The sequence below is a fragment of the Notolepis coatsorum genome (genome assembly GCF_963971535.1).
Source record: "Notolepis coatsorum genome assembly, chromosome: 1".
NCBI lineage: Eukaryota > Metazoa > Chordata > Actinopteri > Aulopiformes > Paralepididae > Notolepis > Notolepis coatsorum.
Window position 1 is genome coordinate 121,454,263 of NC_140165.1, and position 19,451 is coordinate 121,473,713.

Sequence of the window (19,451 nt, forward strand, 5' to 3'; positions counted from 1 at the left end):
CCCGGGTTAGCATCGGTAGCCTTGGTCCGTGGTGTTGGTTGTTTCCCCGTCCAGACAGCGGGTGTAGCCTTGGTCCGTGGTGTTGGTTGTTTCCCCGTCCAGACAGCGGGTGTAGCCTTGGTCCGTGGTGGTGTTGGTTGTTGTTTCCCATCCAGACAGCGGGTGTAGCCTTGGTCCGTGGTGTTGGTTGTTGTTTCCCATCCAGACAGCGGGTGTAGCCTTGGTCCGCGGTGGTTGTTGTTTCCCCGTCCAGACAGCGGGTGTAGCCTTGGTCCGCGGTGGTTGTTGTTTCCCCGTCCAGACAGCGGGTGTAGCCTTGGTCCGTGGTGTTGGTTGTTGTTTCCCCGTCCAGACAGCGGGTGTAGCCTTGGTCCGTGGTGTTGGTTGTTGTTTCCCCGTCCAGACAGCGGGTGTAGCCTTGGTCCGTGGTGTTGTTGTTGTTTCCCCGTCCAGACAGCGGGTGTAGCCTTGGTCCGTGGTGTTGGTTGTTGTTTCCCCGTCCAGACAGCGGGTGTAGCCTTGGTCCGTGGTGTTGGTTGGTTGTTTCCCCGTCCAGACAGCGGGTGTAGCCTTGGTCCGTGGTGTTGGTTGTTGTTTCCCCGTCCAGACAGCGGGTGTAGCCTTGGTCCGTGGTGTTGGTTGGTTGTTTCCCCGTCCAGACAGCGGGTGTAGCCTTGGTCCGTGTTGTTGGTTGTTGTTTTCCCGTCCAGACAGCGGGTGTAGCCTTGGTCCGTGGTGTTGGTTGGTTGTTTCCCCGTCCAGACAGCGGATGTAGCCTTGGTCCGTGGTGTTGGTTGTTGTTTCCCCGTCCAGACAGCGGGTGTAGCCTTGGTCCGTGGTGTTGGTTGTTGTTTCCCCGTCCAGACAGCGGGTGTAGCCTTGGTCCGTGGTGTTGTTGGTTGTTTCCCCGTCCAGACAGCGGGTGTAGCCTTGGTCCGTGGTGTTGGTTGGTTGTTTCCCCGTCCAGACCGCGGGTGTAGCCTTGGTCCGTGGTGTTGGTTGGTTGTTTCCCCGTCCAGACCGCGGGTGTAGGCAGCTGCGGCACACAATCAGTGCCACGGGGAGTAGTTTGTAGATATTCATTATCTCCGATCTTGGCAAACTTACTTAGGTTATAGTATGTTTGTGCGGTTGGGCACATATAGGCATAAGAATCACTCGCACAGTGTCATAAAAAGGAGACTTTAAAAGTTACAGAATTATTATAATTTCTTTTTATTTAACCTTTATTTTACCCAGGGTAGGTTCTCGGAGCACAGATCCTCTTTTTCAGCTACGCCCTGCGTCACATTTACACAGTTCCATTCACACCTGGGAGCTGCCCAGTACAACCACAGTCTGACACCTGGGAGCCGCCCAGTACAACCACAGTCTGCCACCTGGGAGCTGCCCAGTACAACCACAGTCTGACACCTGGGAGCTGCCCAGTTACAACCACAGTCTGACACCTGGGAGCTGCCCAGTACAACCACAGTCTGACACCTGGGAGCCGCCCAGTACAACCACAGTCTGCCACCTGGGAGCCGCCCAGTACAACCACAGTCTGACACCGTTAGCCACTGAGCAACTCAAGCCACTGAGCAACTTAAGTTGGGGGTTGCCTTGCTCAATTTTTCCTGCCGGTCCCGGGGATCGAACCGGCAACCTTCCGGTCACAAACCCGCTTCTCTAACCATTAGGCCACCGCTGCCCCTGACATAAATGAACATAAAACAACAGCTTGTTTGCGTCGCCACATGAGCAGCGCCCCGACAGGTCACCTTAACGTGCTGAACAAAAAGTCTCCAGGGAAAAGGAAGCACGGCCATTCAGATAATGCTGGAGAATGTTTTGGCGTTTGAGCGCAAGATGACGGTGTTTGCCAGAGATGTGCAGAAAGGTCCGTCCTCTCACTTCCCCTCCCTGAGAGTAGGGATGCACTATTTTTAGGCTAGGAGAGACTCTAAACATTTGACATGTTTCAAACATTAGCAGGGATTTGAGGACAGAGGACAAAACAGAAACAAGCCCAGGGCAGGGCTCCCACTGATTCTGCATTATGGTGAGTTGTGTTTTACATGCATTCTGTTCCTGCTGTTCATGTGTTATGCATGCAAACCAAATGCCTACTGTCTCTCTCTCTCTCTGCCATATTAACGGTATCATTCATCAGTAGTGCCGGATTTCTCAGTTCTCCACTTGACATAATTAATACAAATGTCCAATCTAATGAAATTCGTTCGCTCATAAAATTCTTAACATGTTAAATATGATTATAACAGACTGCTGTTTAATGTCGGGCCGACTGCCCACAGAGGGACTTTCGGAACCTTCATTTGGGAGAAATAAATAATACGTTTAATAATAAGTAAGACAACGGATACGTTTAACAAATTCCATATAAATCTATTTATTACGGAGCTGCCACACCTTGAAGTGTCGGTCAGTAAAGATAATGCCAACATTAAACCGGTCCGTGGTCAGATACTCATTGGTTGCGTGTAATGTAGGATAGTCCGATAAAGAGAGGCACTTGCCTCTGGTTTTATAATAAAATGGAAAAAAGACAAAGGTATAACATTCAGTGAAAACATGTATGTTGTTTACAGTAGGAGAAACTCTAGATACTCTGATGGGCCGCAGGAAGAAATCATCGAGTTGATACCGCTAAAAGGCCAAACAAGGGGGGACGACATTTGTGAGGCTGTGCTGAATTGTTTAAAGGGGATATGCATTATAAATGGCTTTTTTTCAGTGTTTAGCATTGTATTATAGTAATAGGGGTTAGTATCAATGGGTCTGTGTCTCTAAATACCATAATTGGCGGATTGCTCTCATTCAGTATAGACAATTTCCTCCTCCAGTGAATTAGGTCATTCTGATTTGACTCGCTCGGTGACGTAACTGGGAGCTGGTGGAGCCGATTGTGATCCGATTGGCTCTGTGGTTGGAGCCAATGCCCGCCCACAATCTACCTGGGCAGCCCTCAACATACAGCAGGCAGACTGCAGGAAAGAAGTGCAGTAACTTGCCTAACGTCAACAATATCAGCAAAACACGCAGGCCATGTGCTGTTCCTGGCTGCAAAGCTGCTAATACGTCTTTGCAAATTTTTCCTGAGGATGTTGTGCTTCGCCAGCAATGGACCAAGTTCGTTTTTGGATTTTTGCAAAGACGAGGGACTTTATGCTTCCGTGATTTCCTGGCTGTTGCTAAGGAAGAGGGAATCTAGCCTGTAAGTCTTTGAGACCGAAAAGAAAGCATTAAATCAGTAAGTACATACAGTACGTCGTAATTAGTTAATTAGCAGTAGGACCTCGTTCATTCATCCGTTTGTGTATTACGGTACTCTTCCGTGTGTGTGCGCCAAGACAGTCTAACGTTAGTGCAAGCAGCGTGGGTGTGTGTGTTTGTTAGTTAGGCGGACTGAGAGAGCAAGCTAGCTTAGCTAACGTTCTTAGCTCTGTGCTTCGTTGTATATATGTAGACCTACTTGTGTGTATTGCGAATGAATGATTATGTTCCTAACTAACGTTGTTAGTACAAGTGCCGTGTGTGTGTGTGTGTGTGTGTGTGTGTGTTAGACGGATTGGGAGAGCAATCTTATTCTTCCTGTCATTTGTTTTCCCAAAATCGTATGACATACCTGCTTCGGTGTCATCCCTTTGTGGATTGTATTGTATTCCAAAACGTATGCTTGAGCCATATTTGTTTGTGTATTAGGTTCACTTTGGCGTTAGTAGAGTAGTATGGCCGGAGCTATTTGGTGGGTGACTGTCACTCAAAGCATTCTGCTAGTATGGGCGGAAAAATAGCCTGAAATCCGGAGGCTGGAAAATTAGGCTTTTGAGTACTTCATTAGAAATATAAAACGATGAAACTTTTTGAAAAAAAAAACTTACAGATGTGTTCAATAGACTCTCAGGAATTGTGTAAAGTTGCCCAAATAGTGCTAGGAATAGCAATGCATGTCCCCTTTAAAAGCCAAAGAAATAAACACCACACACACATGGTGTCAGTGGCTACTGATGGGGCATCTAGTATGAGAGGAACACACACGGGGTTTTACTACGTTACTTCAGAAGTCGCTGGATCGAGAGCTGCTGACGTCTCACTGCATCCTGCACCAAGAAGCACTGTGCGCTCAGGAGGTGATGGACCTCGTCATTCAGATAGTGAACAAAATAATGGCAAGAGGATTAAACCACCGACCGTGCCATACATTTTTAGATGAAGTCGACGGCACATATTGGGATCTCCTGCTGCATAATAAAGTCCGGTGGCTGACCGGGGGAGAGGTGCTGAAACGGTGTGCTGCGTGTCTGGAACACGTGAAGACTTTCCTGGAAAGCAAGGGCCTCACCTATCCAGAACTGGAACATCCAGATTGGCTGGAAAAGCTGCACTTCATGGTGGATATGACAGGTCACCTTAACGTGCTGAACAAAAGTCTCCAGGGAAAAGGAAGCACGGCCATTCAGATAATGCTGGAGAATGTTTTGGCGTTTGAGCGCAAGATGACGGTGTTTGCCAGAGATGTGCAGAAAGGTCCGTCCTCTCACTTCCCCTCCCTGAGAGTAGGGCTGCACTGATCCGACTTTTTCAGTCCCGATACCAATACCAATACCTGGGCTTTGGGTATCGGCCGATACAGAGTACCGATCCGATACCCATTGTTCAATTAATAAACTGTATGCCTCACTGCGTGGAAGAGACTGGGATCATTCTTTTGTGCGAGGCAACATCAGGCTCGGTATGAAAAAGAACCCCTGCTCTACAGTATGCACCCCTGTGGTAACGCCTGACATAGGGCTGGGCCATATGGGCGAAAAATTACTATTACCATATTCAGAAGCCTGTATTTCTACATCGATATATATCACAATATCTGCTTAGGTATGGAAAGTCACACGTCAGATAACCCAGTCAATGTTTATTATATTGGTAACTGCATGGGAATTGGAAGTATGATTACAATCAATCGAATGACATTTTCAGCTGACAAACATTTCAGAGGTCGTTTTGTGAGACATCCGATATGAGCATTTTTTCGCATAGATTTAGGAGAAATCCACGACAGGATATCACAGTTGGATCATATTCGATACGTCATGATGTTTTCTCGCTCACCGTTGGCTTCTTCTGCCTGAGGAGCACTTTGAGGACCTTCTCGGTGAAGAAGAACAAGTAGAAGCCGCCAAACACCACCGTGGACTTGGACACGTAGGAGTCAACCATGGGGTCAAATCCAAAGGCCTGCGACAGACGGGAAGGAGAATACCGTCAGCCTGAGGAGGGTTCTGAAGACAGGAAACATGCACTAGGGCTGTCGGAGCTCATTTTGATGTAAACATTTCATTTGAATAAAATATGTGAATTTGACTACCAAACTTCCAGCAAAAAAATAATAATAATAATAAATAAAAAAAAACATTACTGATGTGAGGTGAACTGAAAATGCATCACTGGTTCTCGTCCCTTTTTCGTGATTTTGGGAGAATGTGCCTATAATGCAATACAAGCCAATAAATGTGTGTTACAAAGCACAGCCCAATGCCTAATGATAGTTTCCTATTGGTATATCAACTATAATAGCAAATACACAACACAAATGTTATCATTAATATTCAAATTTTATTTGCTTCATTTGAGCTTATTTCCTAATTGCATGGTTGTCTTAAAATGATGACAATTCACGGCCCCGATTCTGATCACTGCCTTAACCTGCTGTTGTGTGGGAGTGAAAGGGTTAACCTTCTGTGTATTGTCGCAGTGAAAGGGTTAACCGTTTGGTAGTGCGGCAGTGAAAGGGTTAAACCGGTGTGTTAAATCCTACTTGAACATGCAGGATTAGAGATCTTCATAAAGTGACTAGTGTTGCTGCAGATGTGGGACTAATTATGCCATAGCATTATTTAAAGAGGTTAAAGGTTATCTGAAATGAACGGCAACTAGACTTTAAAGGTGCTATTGATAATTTTTTTTATGTAGAGTAATCACTTACAAAAAACAATAGATAGCTGAAAAAGAGCACCCGTGCTCAGCGAACCTAACCTGGGTAAATAAAGGTTAAAAAAAATTACAAATTTAAAACATCCACAGGGGTTTTAGAAAGGTGCAAAATAAAAGTATTGCTTTCCCCCCCCCAACATGTTTATTACTGAATTTATATTTAAAAAATGGAATGTACCTGATTGGATAACTGACACACTGGTGCTCTAGTGCGACATCTAGTGGCTGAATGTTATCTATAGCACCTTTAAGGGTTCTGATTCAGCAGTGTTGGATGAATGTCTATGTCTTTGTTGTCTTTTTTTTTTAAGCGTTACATGATACTGCACAATACCGTATAGGCAACATACTATCTCAAGATGTGTTTCTAAGTGGACTGTAGCCGATATCCCTGCACACATTAATGGATGTGGATACAGACCACTGGCCTCTCTCTTGACTTTTAAGCTAGGCTATTCATTTGTGCTAAGCTAGGCTAGCTTTCAGCCGGAGGGCTTTCTACTGAACACACAAAGAGGAAATTGGTATATCCATCTTCTTGTCTGACTCTGGAGAGGACGGTGAGCACAGTTCCTTTAAGGTCTATGGAAGTGTCACAGAGCAACGGTCAGTGATTTGAAGGACAAGTTGGGATGTGTGTCCAAGCACACGGAAAGTCCCATAACTCAAACCTCTTGGCGTGAGGTAAACAGAATCATTGCGTACCGGTTATGCCAAGTGAACCGTGCCTATAAGTTAATTAGGTTACTGCAAATTCGGCAATTATGGATACATTACAACACACACCGTCTGGTATGAAAACGCACAGGACAACTACTGTTTGCTCAATGAGCGGCAGCCCCTTTGTACCTCAGTGTGTCCTGTGTTCTGAAGTCTCTGGGTTCTAAAGTGCACGTGGGTTCTGAAGTGCACGTGCCGTTCAAATGGCAGATTGTTTGCCATCTAAGATCCCTAAAGGAACGTATACACCTGGCAATAGGGAGGTGTAGTCTGACGACACTTTAGTTTCCTATAGGGAGGTGTAGTCTGACGTCACTTTAGTTTCCTATAGGGAGGTGTAGTCTGACGTCACTTTAGTTTCCTATAGGGAGGTGTAGTTTGACGTCACTTTAGTTTCCTGTAGGGAGGTGTAGTTTGACGTCACTTTAGTTTCCTGTAGGGAGGTGTAGTCTGACATCACTTTAGTTTCCTATAGGGAGGTGTAGTCTGACGTCACTTTAGTTTCCTGTAGGGAGGTGTAGTCTGACGTCACTTTAGTTTCCTATAGGGAGGTGTAGTCTGACGTCACTTTAGTTTCCTGTAGGGAGGTGTAGTCTGACGTCACTTAAGTTTCCTATAGGGAGGTGTAGTCTGACGTCACTTTAGTTTCCTGTAGGGAGGTGTAGTCTGACATCACTTTAGTTTCCTATAGGGAGGTGTAGTCTGACGTCACTTTAGTTTCCTATAGGGAGGTGTAGTCTGACGTCACTTTAGTTTCCTATAGGGAGGTGTAGTCTGACGTCACTTTAGTTTCCTATAGGGAGGTGTAGTCTGACGTCACTTTAGTTTCCTATAGGGAGGTGTAGTCTGACGTCACTTTAGTTTCCTGTAGGGAGGTGTAGTCTGACGTCACTTTAGTTTCCTATAGGGAGGTGTAGTCTGACGTCACTTTAGTTTCCTATAGGGAGGTGTAGTCTGACATCACTTTAGTTTCCTATAGGGAGGTGTAGTCTGACGTCACTTTAGTTTCCTATAGGGAGGTGTAGTCTGACGTCACTTTAGTTTCCTGTAGGGAGGTGTAGTCTGACGTCACTTCAGTTTCCTACAGGGAGGTGTAGTCTGACGTCACTTTAGTTTCCTATAGGGAGGTGTAGTCTGACGTCACTTTAGTTTCCTATAGGGAGGTGTAGTCTGACGTCACTTTAGTTTCCTATAGGGAGGTGTAGTCTGACGTCACTTTAGTTTCCTATAGGGAGGTGTAATCTGACATCACTTTAGTTTCCTATAGGGAGGTGTAGTCTGACGTCACTTTAGTTTCCTATAGGGAGGTGTAGTCTGACGTCACTTTAGTTTCCTATAGGGAGGTGTAGTCTGACGTCACTTTAGTTTCCTATAGGGAGGTGTAGTCTGACGTCACTTTAGTTTCCTGTAGGGAGGTGTAGTCTGACATCACTTTAGTTTCCTATAGGGAGGTGTAGTCTGACGTCACTTTAGTTTCCTGTAGGGAGGTGTAGTCTGACGTCACTTTAGTTTCCTATAGGGAGGTGTAGTCTGACGTCACTTTAGTTTCCTGTAGGGAGGTGTAGTCTGATGTCACTTTAGTTTCCTATAGGGAGGTGTAGTCTGACGTCACTTTAGTTTCCTATAGGGAGGTGTAGTCTGACGTCACTTTAGTTTCCTGTAGGGAGGTGTAGTCTGACGTCACTTTAGTTTCCTATAGGGAGGTGTAGTCTGACGTCACTTTAGTTTCCTGTAGGGAGGTGTAGTCTGACGTCACTTTAGTTTCCTATAGGGAGGTGTAGTCTGACGTCACTTTAGTTTCCTAGAGGGTCATCAAAGAGAAGTCGCCTATTCTCAGTCCTTGCCCCACAATGGTGGAATGAACTACCCACCCCAGTTAGGACAGCCGAATCACGTCCAATCTTTCGCCGTCGACTAAAGACGCACTTCTTCAACCATTATCTGAATTAAAAAAAAAAAAAAAAAAAAACAATAAAAAAAATCTAACCCTAACTAACCGTACTGTCATGCACTTGTCCTAATAAACTAACCTACACTGTAGCACTCAACACTTTGATGAACATTGTTGCTCAGCTGATAGAGTTGTGCCCTTCCTGATGGCTTGTCGTACAGAACTTGTAAGTCGCTTTGGATAAAAGCGTCAGCTAAATGACTAAATGTAAATGTAAATGTAGTCTGACGTCACTTTAGTTTCCTGTAGGGAGGTGTAGTCTGACGTCACTTTAGTTTCCTATAGGGAGGTGTAGTCTGACGTCATGTTAGTTTCCTATAGGGAGGTGTAGTCTGACGTCACTTTAGTTTCCTATAGGGAGGTGTAGTCTGACGTCACTTTAGTTTCCTGTAGGGAGGTGTAGTCTGACGTCACTTTAGTTTCCTATAGGGAGGTGTAGTCTGACGTCACTTTAGTTTCCTATAGGGAGGTGTAGTCTGACGTCACTTTAGTTTCCTGTAGGGAGGTGTAGTCTGACGTCACTTTAGTTTCCTATAGGGAGGTGTAGTCTGACGTCACTTTAGTTTCCTATAGGGAGGTGTAGTCTGACGTCACTTTAGTTTCCTATAGGGAGGTGTAGTCTGACGTCACTTTAGTTTCCTATAGGGAGGTGTAGTCTGATGTCACTGTAGTTTCCTATAGGGAGGTGTAGTCTGACGTCACTTTAGTTTCCTGTAGGGAGGTGTAGTCTGACGTCACTTTAGTTTCCTGTAGGGAGGTGTAGTCTGACGTCACTTTAGTTTCCTATAGGGAGGTGTAGTCTGACGTCACTTTAGTTTCCTGTAGGGAGGTGTAGTCTGACGTCACTGTAGTTTCCTATAGGGAGGTGTAGTCTGACGTCACTTTAGTTTCCTGTAGGGAGGTGTAGTCTGACGTCACTTTAGTTTCCTATAGGGAGGTGTAGTCTGACGTCACTTTAGTTTCCTATAGGGAGGTGTAGTCTGACGTCACTTTAGTTTCCTATAGGGAGGTGTAGTCTGACGTCACTTTAGTTTCCTGTAGGGAGGTGTAGTCTGACGTCACTTTAGTTTCCTATAGGGAGGTGTAGTCTGACGTCACTTTAGTTTCCTGTAGGGAGGTGTAGTCTGACGTCACTGTAGTTTCCTATAGGGAGGTGTAGTCTGACGTCACTTTAGTTTCCTATAGGGAGGTGTAGTCTGACGTCACTGTAGTTTCCTATAGGGAGGTGTAGTCTGACGTCACTTTAGTTTCCTGTAGGGAGGTGTAGTCTGACGTCACTGTAGTTTCCTATAGGGAGGTGTAGTCTGACGTCACTTTAGTTTCCTATATGGAGGTGTAGTCTGACGTCACTTTAGTTTCCTATAGGGAGGTGTAGTCTGACGTCACTGTAGTTTCCTATAGGGAGGTGTAGTCTGACGTCACTTTAGTTTCCTATAGGGATGTGTAGTCTGATGTCACTTTAGTTTCCTATAGGGAGGTGTAGTCTGACGTCACTTTAGTTTCCTGTAGGGAGGTGTAGTCTGACGTCACTTTAGTTTCCTATAGGGAGGTATAGTCTGACGTCACTTTAGTTTCCTATGAGGTGTAGTCTGACGTCACTTTAGTTTCCTATAGGGAGGTGTAGTCTGACGTCACTTTAGTTTCCTATAGGGAGGTGTAGTCTGATGTCACTTTAGTTTCCTATAGGGAGGTGTAGTCTGACGTCACTTTAGTTTCCTATAGGGAGGTGTAGTCTGACGTCACTTTAGTTTCCTGTAGGGAGGTGTAGTCTGACGTCACTGTAGTTTCCTATAGGGAGGTGTAGTCTGACGTCACTTTAGTTTCCTGTAGGGAGGTGTAGTCTGACGTCACTGTAGTTTCCTATAGGGAGGTGTAGTCTGACGTCACTTTAGTTTCCTATATGGAGGTGTAGTCTGACGTCACTTTAGTTTCCTATAGGGAGGTGTAGTCTGACGTCACTGTAGTTTCCTATAGGGAGGTGTAGTCTGACGTCACTTTAGTTTCCTATAGGGATGTGTAGTCTGATGTCACTTTAGTTTCCTATAGGGAGGTGTAGTCTGACGTCACTTTAGTTTCCTGTAGGGAGGTGTAGTCTGACGTCACTTTAGTTTCCTATAGGGAGGTATAGTCTGACGTCACTTTAGTTTCCTATGAGGTGTAGTCTGACGTCACTTTAGTTTCCTATAGGGAGGTGTAGTCTGACGTCACTTTAGTTTCCTATAGGGAGGTGTAGTCTGACGTCACTTTAGTTTCCTATAGGGAGGTGTAGTCTGACGTCACTTTAGTTTCCTATAGGGAGGTGTAGTCTGACGTCACTGTAGTTTCCTATAGGGAGGTGTAGTCTGACGTCACTTTAGTTTCCTATAGGGAGGTGTAGTCTGACGTCACTTTAGTTTCCTGTAGGGAGGTGTAGTCTGACGTCACTTTAGTTTCCTATAGGGAGGTGTAGTCTGACGTCACTTTAGTTTCCTATAGGGAGGTGTAGTCTGACATCACTTTAGTTTCCTATAGGGAGGTGTAGTCTGACGTCACTTTAGTTTCCTATAGGGAGGTGTAGTCTGACGTCACTTTAGTTTCCTATAGGGAGGTGTAGTCTGACGTCACTTTAGTTTCCTATAGGGAGGTGTAGTCTGACGTCACTTTAGTTTCCTGTAGGGAGGTGTAGTCTGACGTCACTTCAGTTTCCTACAGGGAGGTGTAGTCTGACGTCACTTTAGTTTCCTATAGGGAGGTGTAGTCTGACGTCACTTTAGTTTCCTATAGGGAGGTGTAGTCTGACGTCACTTTAGTTTCCTATAGGGAGGTGTAGTCTGACGTCACTTTAGTTTCCTATAGGGAGGTGTAGTCTGACGTCACTTTAGTTTCCTATAGGGAGGTGTAGTCTGACGTCACTTTAGTTTCCTATAGGGAGGTGTAATCTGACATCACTTTAGTTTCCTATAGGGAGGTGTAGTCTGACGTCACTTTAGTTTCCTATAGGGAGGTGTAGTCTGACGTCACTTTAGTTTCCTATAGGGAGGTGTAGTCTGACGTCACTTTAGTTTCCTATAGGGAGGTGTAGTCTGACGTCACTTTAGTTTCCTATAGGGAGGTGTAGTCTGACGTCACTTTAGTTTCCTGTAGGGAGGTGTAGTCTGACATCACTTTAGTTTCCTATAGGGAGGTGTAGTCTGACGTCACTTTAGTTTCCTGTAGGGAGGTGTAGTCTGACGTCACTTTAGTTTCCTATAGGGAGGTGTAGTCTGACGTCACTTTAGTTTCCTGTAGGGAGGTGTAGTCTGATGTCACTTTAGTTTCCTATAGGGAGGTGTAGTCTGACGTCACTTTAGTTTCCTATAGGGAGGTGTAGTCTGACGTCACTTTAGTTTCCTATAGGGAGGTGTAGTCTGACGTCACTTTAGTTTCCTGTAGGGAGGTGTAGTCTGACGTCACTTTAGTTTCCTATAGGGAGGTGTAGTCTGACGTCACTTTAGTTTCCTGTAGGGAGGTGTAGTCTGACGTCACTTTAGTTTCCTATAGGGAGGTGTAGTCTGACGTCACTTTAGTTTCCTAGAGGGTCATCAAAGAGAAGTCGCCTATTCTCAGTCCTTGCCCCACAATGGTGAAATGAACTACCCACCCCAGTTAGGACAGCCGAATCACGTCCAATCTTTCGCCGTCGACTAAAGACGCACTTCTTCAACCATTATCTGAATAAAAAAAAAAAAAAAAACAATAAAAAAAATCTAACCCTAACTAACCGTACTGTCATGCACTTGTCCTAATAAACTAACCTACACTGTAGCACTCAACACTTTGATGAACATTGTTGCTCAGCTGATAGAGTTGTGCCCTTCCTGATGGCTTGTCGTACAGAACTTGTAAGTCGCTTTGGATAAAAGCGTCAGCTAAATGACTAAATGTAAATGTAGTCTGACGTCACTTTAGTTTCCTGTAGGGAGGTGTAGTCTGACGTCACTTTAGTTTCCTATAGGGAGGTGTAGTCTGACGTCACGTTAGTTTCCTATAGGGAGGTGTAGTCTGACGTCACTTTAGTTTCCTGTAGGGAGGTGTAGTCTGACGTCACTTTAGTTTCCTGTAGGGAGGTGTAGTCTGACGTCACTTTAGTTTCCTATAGGGAGGTGTAGTCTGACGTCACTTTAGTTTCCTGTAGGGAGGTGTAGTCTGACGTCACTGTAGTTTCCTATAGGGAGGTGTAGTCTGACGTCACTTTAGTTTCCTATAGGGAGGTGTAGTCTGACGTCACTCTAGTTTCCTGTAGGGAGGTGTAGTCTGACGTCACTTTAGTTTCCTATAGGGAGGTGTAGTCTGACGTCACTTTAGTTTCCTATAGGGAGGTGTAGTCTGACGTCACTTTAGTTTCCTGTAGGGAGGTGTAGTCTGACGTCACTTTAGTTTCCTATAGGGAGGTGTAGTCTGACGTCACTTTAGTTTCCTGTAGGGAGGTGTAGTCTGACGTCACTGTAGTTTCCTATAGGGAGGTGTAGTCTGACGTCACTTTAGTTTCCTATAGGGAGGTGTAGTCTGACGTCACTGTAGTTTCCTATAGGGAGGTGTAGTCTGACGTCACTTTAGTTTCCTGTAGGGAGGTGTAGTCTGACGTCACTTTAGTTTCCTATAGGGAGGTGTAGTCTGACGTCACTTTAGTTTCCTGTAGGGAGGTGTAGTCTGACGTCACTTAAGTTTCCTATAGGGAGGTGTAGTCTGACGTCACTTTAGTTTCCTGTAGGGAGGTGTAGTCTGACATCACTTTAGTTTCCTATAGGGAGGTGTAGTCTGACGTCACTTTAGTTTCCTATAGGGAGGTGTAGTCTGACGTCACTTTAGTTTCCTATAGGGAGGTGTAGTCTGACGTCACTTTAGTTTCCTGTAGGGAGGTGTAGTCTGACGTCACTTTAGTTTCCTGTAGGGAGGTGTAGTCTGACGTCACTTTAGTTTCCTATAGGGAGGTGTAGTCTGACGTCACTGTAGTTTCCTATAGGGAGGTGTAGTCTGACGTCACTTTAGTTTCCTATAGGGAGGTGTAGTCTGACGTCACTTTAGTTTCCTGTAGGGAGGTGTAGTCTGACGTCACTTTAGTTTCCTGACCCCTCTGCCCTCTGACCCCTCTGCACTCTGACCCCTCTGCTCTGCCCTCTGACCCCTCTGCCCTGCACTCTGACCCCTCTGCTCTGCCCTCTGACCCCTCTGCCCTGCACTCTGACCCCTCTGCACTCTGACCCCTCTGCCCTCTGACCCCTCTGCTCTGCCCTCTGACCCCTCTGCCCTCTGACCCCTCTGCCCTCTGACCCCTCTGCACTCTGACCCCTCTGCTCTGCCCTCTGACCCCTCTGCTCTGCCCTCTGACCCCTCTGCCCTCTGACCCCTCTGCCCTCTGACCCCTCTGCCCTGCACTCTGACCCCTCTGCTCTGCCCTCTGACCCCTCTGCCCTGCACTCTGACCCCTCTGCCCTCTGACCCCTCTGCACTCTGACCCCTCTGCTCTGCCCTCTGAGCCCTCTGCCCTCTGACCCCTCTGCCCTCTGACCCCTCTGCCCTCTGACCCCTCTGCCCTGCACTCTGACCCCTCTGCTCTGCCCTCTGACCCCTCTGCCCTGCACTCTGACCCCTCTGCCCTCTGACCCCTCTGCACTCTGACCCCTCTGCTCTGCCCTCTGACCCCTCTGCCCTCTGACCCCTCTGCACTCTGACCCCTCTGCTCTGCCCTCTGACCCCTCTGCCCTGCACTCTGACCCCTCTGACCTCTGACCTGCACTCTGACCCCCCTGACCTCTGACCCCTCTGCCCTGCACTCTGACCCTCCTGACCTCTGACCCCTCTGCCCTGCACTCTGACCCCCCTGCCCTCTGACCCCTCTGCCCTGCACTCTGACCCCCCTGCCCTCTGACCCCTCTGCCCTGCACTCTGACCCCCCTGACCTCTGACCCCTCTGCCCTGCACTCTGACCCCCCTGACCTCTGACCCCTCTGCAAAATAAAGTCAAATAAAAGGTTCTTAAGGAACACACCAACATTACGGTCTTCTCCAGAGTCGGACAATAAGTAGAAAGCTATCCGGCTGCAAGCTAGCCTAGCTTAGCACAAATGAATGGAAGCGGATATGGACCATCTAGCCTAGCTGTTGGCGAAAAAACACAGAGGTTTAAGCTGAGCTAGTGGTCCATATCCGCTTCCATTCATTTGTGCTAAGCTAGGCTAGCTTGCAGCCGGATAGCTTTCTACTGAACGCAGATAGAGGGGACATTGGAAATCTATCTTCTCATCTCGACTCTGGAGAAGAGTATGTTGGTGTGCTCCTTTAACCCTTTCACTGCCACACGACAGAATCCGCGGAGCTAATGATGGAGCATCGCCGTCGGTTGTGTGATAGTAAAGGGCTAACCTTCTGTATTGTCACAGTGAAAGGGTTAACCGGCTGTCGTGTGGAAGGGTTAATGATACTGTGTGGGAGTGAGACTGCTGGAGGTGGTCCTTTAATGATACTGTGTGGAGTGAGACTGCTCTACGTGGTCCTTTAATGATACTGTGTGGGAGTGAGACTGCTCTACGTGGTCCTTTAATGATACTGTGTGGAGTGAGACTGCTCTACGTGGTCCTTTAATGATACTGTGTGGAGTGAGACTGCTCTACGTGGTCCTTTAATGATACTGTGTGGAGTGAGACTGCTCTACGTGGTCCTTTAATGATACTGTGTGGAGTGAGACTGCTGGAGGTGGTCCTTTAATGATACTGTGTGGAGTGAGACTGCTCTACATGGTCCTTTAATGATACTGTGTGGGAGTGAGACTGCTCTACATGGTCCTTTAATGATACTGTGTGGAGTGAGACTGCTCTACATGGTCCTTTAATGATACTGTGTGGGAGTGAGACTGCTCTATGTGGTCCTTTAATGATACTGTGTGGGAGTGAGACTGCTCTACATGGTCCTTTAATGATACTGTGTGGGAGTGAGACTGCTCTACGTGGTCCTTTAATGATACTGTGTGGGAGTGAGACTGCTCTATGTGGTCCTTTAATGATACTGTGTGGGAGTGAGACTGCTGGAGGTGGTCCTTTAATGATACTGTGTGGAGTGAGACTGCTCTACGTGGTCCTTTAATGATACTGTGTGGGAGTGAGACTGCTGGAGGTGGTCCTTTAATGATACTGTGTGGAGTGAGACTGCTCTACGTGGTCCTTTAATGATACTGTGTGGAGTGAGACTGCTCTACATGGTCCTTTAATGATACTGTGTGGGAGTGAGACTGCTCTATGTGGTCCTTTAATGATACTGTGTGGGAGTGAGACTGCTGGAGGTGGTCCTTTAATGATACTGTGTGGGAGTGAGACTGCTCTACATGGTCCTTTAATGATACTGTGTGGGAGTGAGACTGCTCTACGTGGTCCTTTAATGATACTGTGTGGAGTGAGACTGCTCTACATGGTCCTTTAATGATACTGTGTGGAGTGAGACTGCTCTACATGGTCCTTTAATGATACTGTGTGGGAGTGAGACTGCTCTACGTGGTCCTTTAATGATACTGTGTGGAGTGAGACTGCTCTACATGGTCCTTTAATGATACTGTGTGGAGTGAGACTGCTCTACGTGGTCCTTTAATGATACTGTGTGGAGTGAGACTGCTCTACATGGTCCTTTAATGATACTGTGTGGAGTGAGACTGCTCTACATGGTCCTTTAATGATACTGTGTGGAGTGAGACTGCTCTATGGTCCTTTAATGATACTGTGTGGAGTGAGACTGCTCTATGGTCCTTTAATGATACTGTGTGGAGTGAGACTGCTCTACATGGTCCTTTAATGATACTGTGTGGGAGTGAGACTGCTCTACGTGGTCCTTTAATGATACTGTGTGGAGTGAGACTGCTCTACGTGGTCCTTTAATGATACTGTGGGAGTGAGACTGCTCTACGTGGTCCTTTAATGATACTGTGTGGGAGTGAGACTGCTCTACATGGTCCTTTAATGATACTGTGTGGAGTGAGACTGCTCTACGTGGTCCTTTAATGATACTGTGGGAGTGAGACTGCTCTACGTGGTCCTTTAATGATACTGTGTGGGAGTGAGACTGCTCTACATGGTCCTTTAATGATACTGTGTGGGAGTGAGACTGCTCTACGTGGTCCTTTAATGATACTGTGTGGAGTGAGACTGCTCTACGTGGTCCTTTAATGATACTGTGTGGAGTGAGACTGCTCTACGTGGTCCTTTAATGATACTGTGTGGGAGTGAGACTGCTCTACGTGGTCCTTTAATGATACTGTGTGGGAGTGAGACTGCTCTACATGGTCCTTTAATGATACTGTGTGGGAGTGAGACTGCTCTACATGGTCCTTTAATGATACTGTGTGGAGTGAGACTGCTCTACATGGTCCTTTAATGATACTGTGTGGAGTGAGACTGCTCTACGTGGTCCTTTAATGATACTGTGTGGAGTGAGACTGCTCTACGTGGTCCTTTAATGATACTGTGTGGGAGTGAGACTGCTCTACATGGTCCTTTAATGATACTGTGTGGAGTGAGACTGCTGGAGGTGGTCCTTTAATGATACTGTGTGGAGTGAGACTGCTGGAGGTGGTCCTTTAATGATACTGTGTGGAGGTGGTCCTGTCGTGCCACAACAACAACAACAGCAACAACAACAGCAACAGCAACAGCAACAGCAACAGCAACAGCAACAGCAACACTACCTCTGGGATGAGTTGGAACAGGGCGTTGGAGTACAGCGTGCCGATGGCCAGGGCTATGAAGTAGAGCAGCAGCCGCTTGTAAAAGGTTTTCCTCATGAAGGGAACCACGCTGGCGCCCACCAGCGAGCACAGCGAGATCAGCGTCACACACAGCAGCCCGTAGCCCCACACTGACCACCGGCAGGCACCACAGAAGAAGAGAGGGGGGGGAGGAGGGGGAAAAGAAGAAGAAAAAGCAAGAAGAAAGAGAGATATGATTAGTGGAAATGTTTTTTTTAATTGAGGTTATTCAGCGGGGGGGGGGGGGGGGGGGGGCTAGGAGGACACCGTGCTGTTCACCCCTAAAAAAGGAAGGAAGCATTCATTTAAATCACCCGATCGTCCAGAATTGTGTTAAAAAAAAAGAAAAAGACCCACAGCCACAGTGAAAAGGATGATTGTGAGTTCATTAGAGGACCACCTTCCTGGGCCTGTGAACATAATCATTTTGTTCTCCCTTGAAGCTGCGCTCGATTCCCAAACACTTCCTTTGACAAAGAGGAGAGGTAATTAAAAGATGAAATTACACCGCAGTTAGGGGACGTGCACCCATTAACGCACGCACACACACACACACACACACACACACACTCTCTTCCTCTTTTTGTCTCACCAGTAGCCCTGGGGTATAGTCTAACTGGCTCATTGCACACACACACACTGCAACAAAAACATCTCCATCTTGACAGGTAATTCACTTTAGGACTGAGTCTCCAGATAGAGGCCCAGGTGCATGCTAGCCTAGCTTAGCACAGGGGCTGGAAGCAGTAGGGAGCAGCTAGCCTAGCTTAGCACAGGGGCTGGAAGCAGTAGGGAGCAGCTAGCCTAGCTTAGCACAGGGGCTGGAAGCAGTAGGGAGCAGCTAGCCTAGCTTAGCACAGGGGCTGGAAGCAGTAGGGAGCAGCTAGCCTAGCTTAGCACAGGGGCTGGAAGCAGTAGGGAGCAGCTAGCCTAGCTTAGCACAGGGGCTGGAAGCAGTAGGGAGCAGCTAGCCTAGCTTAGCACAAGGGCTGGAAGCAGTGTAGGGAGCAGCTAGCCTAGCTTAGCACAAGGGCTGGAAGCAGTGTAGGGAGCAGCTAGCCTAGCTTAGCACAGGGGCTGGAAGCAGTAGGGAGCAGCTAGCCTAGCTTAGCACAGGGGCTGGAAGCAGTGTAGGGAGCAGCTAGCCTAGCTTAGCACAGGGGCTGGAAGCAGTAGGGAGCAGCTAGCCTAGCTTAGCACAGGGGCTGGAAGCAGTAGGGAGCAGCTAGCCTAGCTTAGCACAGGGGCTGGAAGCAGTAGGGAGCAGCTAGCTTAGCCAAAAGTGAAGAAATACAATTCCAAAACTGACACAGAGATTAAATTGATCTTTTCATCTGATCGTATTACTATTATTATTATTAGTATTATTGTTATTATTAGTCACTTGTTCACATTTCTTCTGAAATAGGTGAAATAATCTGGAATAATTCAGAACCGCCAATGTTCTGATTAAAATAAGACTTAAAACACGTAGTTGCTTGTCAAGATGGACATCGTTTGCAGTGCAGACACAAAGGGGGGCAGATGAACTTTAACCCTTTCACTGCCACACGACAGAAGGTTAGCCCTTTACTATCACACAACCGACGGCGATGCTCCATCATTAGCATCATTAGCTCCGCGGATGCGGAGCTAAGTGTGATAGTAAAGGGCTAACCTTCTGTATTGTCACAGTGAAAGGGTTAACCGGCTGTCGTGTGGCAGTGAAAGGGTTAAAATAGCCCAGCGGTGCAGCGGGAGGGACAGCGGCTGAGGGTGTGTTCACACGTAGAGGACGTTCTGAGGGCACCTCACAGGCCCCCCGGTGCTCCAGTAGCGGACCGTCTTTCAGCCGACGCCACGCATACTGCAACGCTAAGGGGCCTGAGTGACACAGGAACAGAGGCTACCGTCTGCTGCAGTGGTTAGAACGGTGTGCTGTGCTGAATAGACAGTCAGCCAGCCAAACTGTGCTCTCTCTCTCTCTCTCTGAGAGCCAGCCAAACTGTGCTCTCTCTCTCTCTCTCTGAGAGCCAGCCAAACTGTGCTCTCTCTCTCTCTCTC

At 47.1% G+C, this 19,451-nt stretch overlaps 1 protein-coding gene across 1 annotated transcript in view; it reads right to left on the reverse strand.

The window, feature by feature from the left end:
* Nucleotides 1-19,451, reverse strand: part of LOC311248910 (metal cation symporter ZIP14-like) — a gene marked incomplete at both ends in the record, with an annotated part of 131,872 nt that overhangs the window by 91,858 nt on the left and 20,563 nt on the right. The window contains 2 exons of the mRNA XM_084338139.1: nt 5,110-5,235; nt 17,349-17,518. Coding sequence (XP_084194265.1) covers nt 5,110-5,235; nt 17,349-17,518 — 296 coding nt within the window. The remainder of the gene's footprint in view (nt 1-5,109; nt 5,236-17,348; nt 17,519-19,451) is intronic.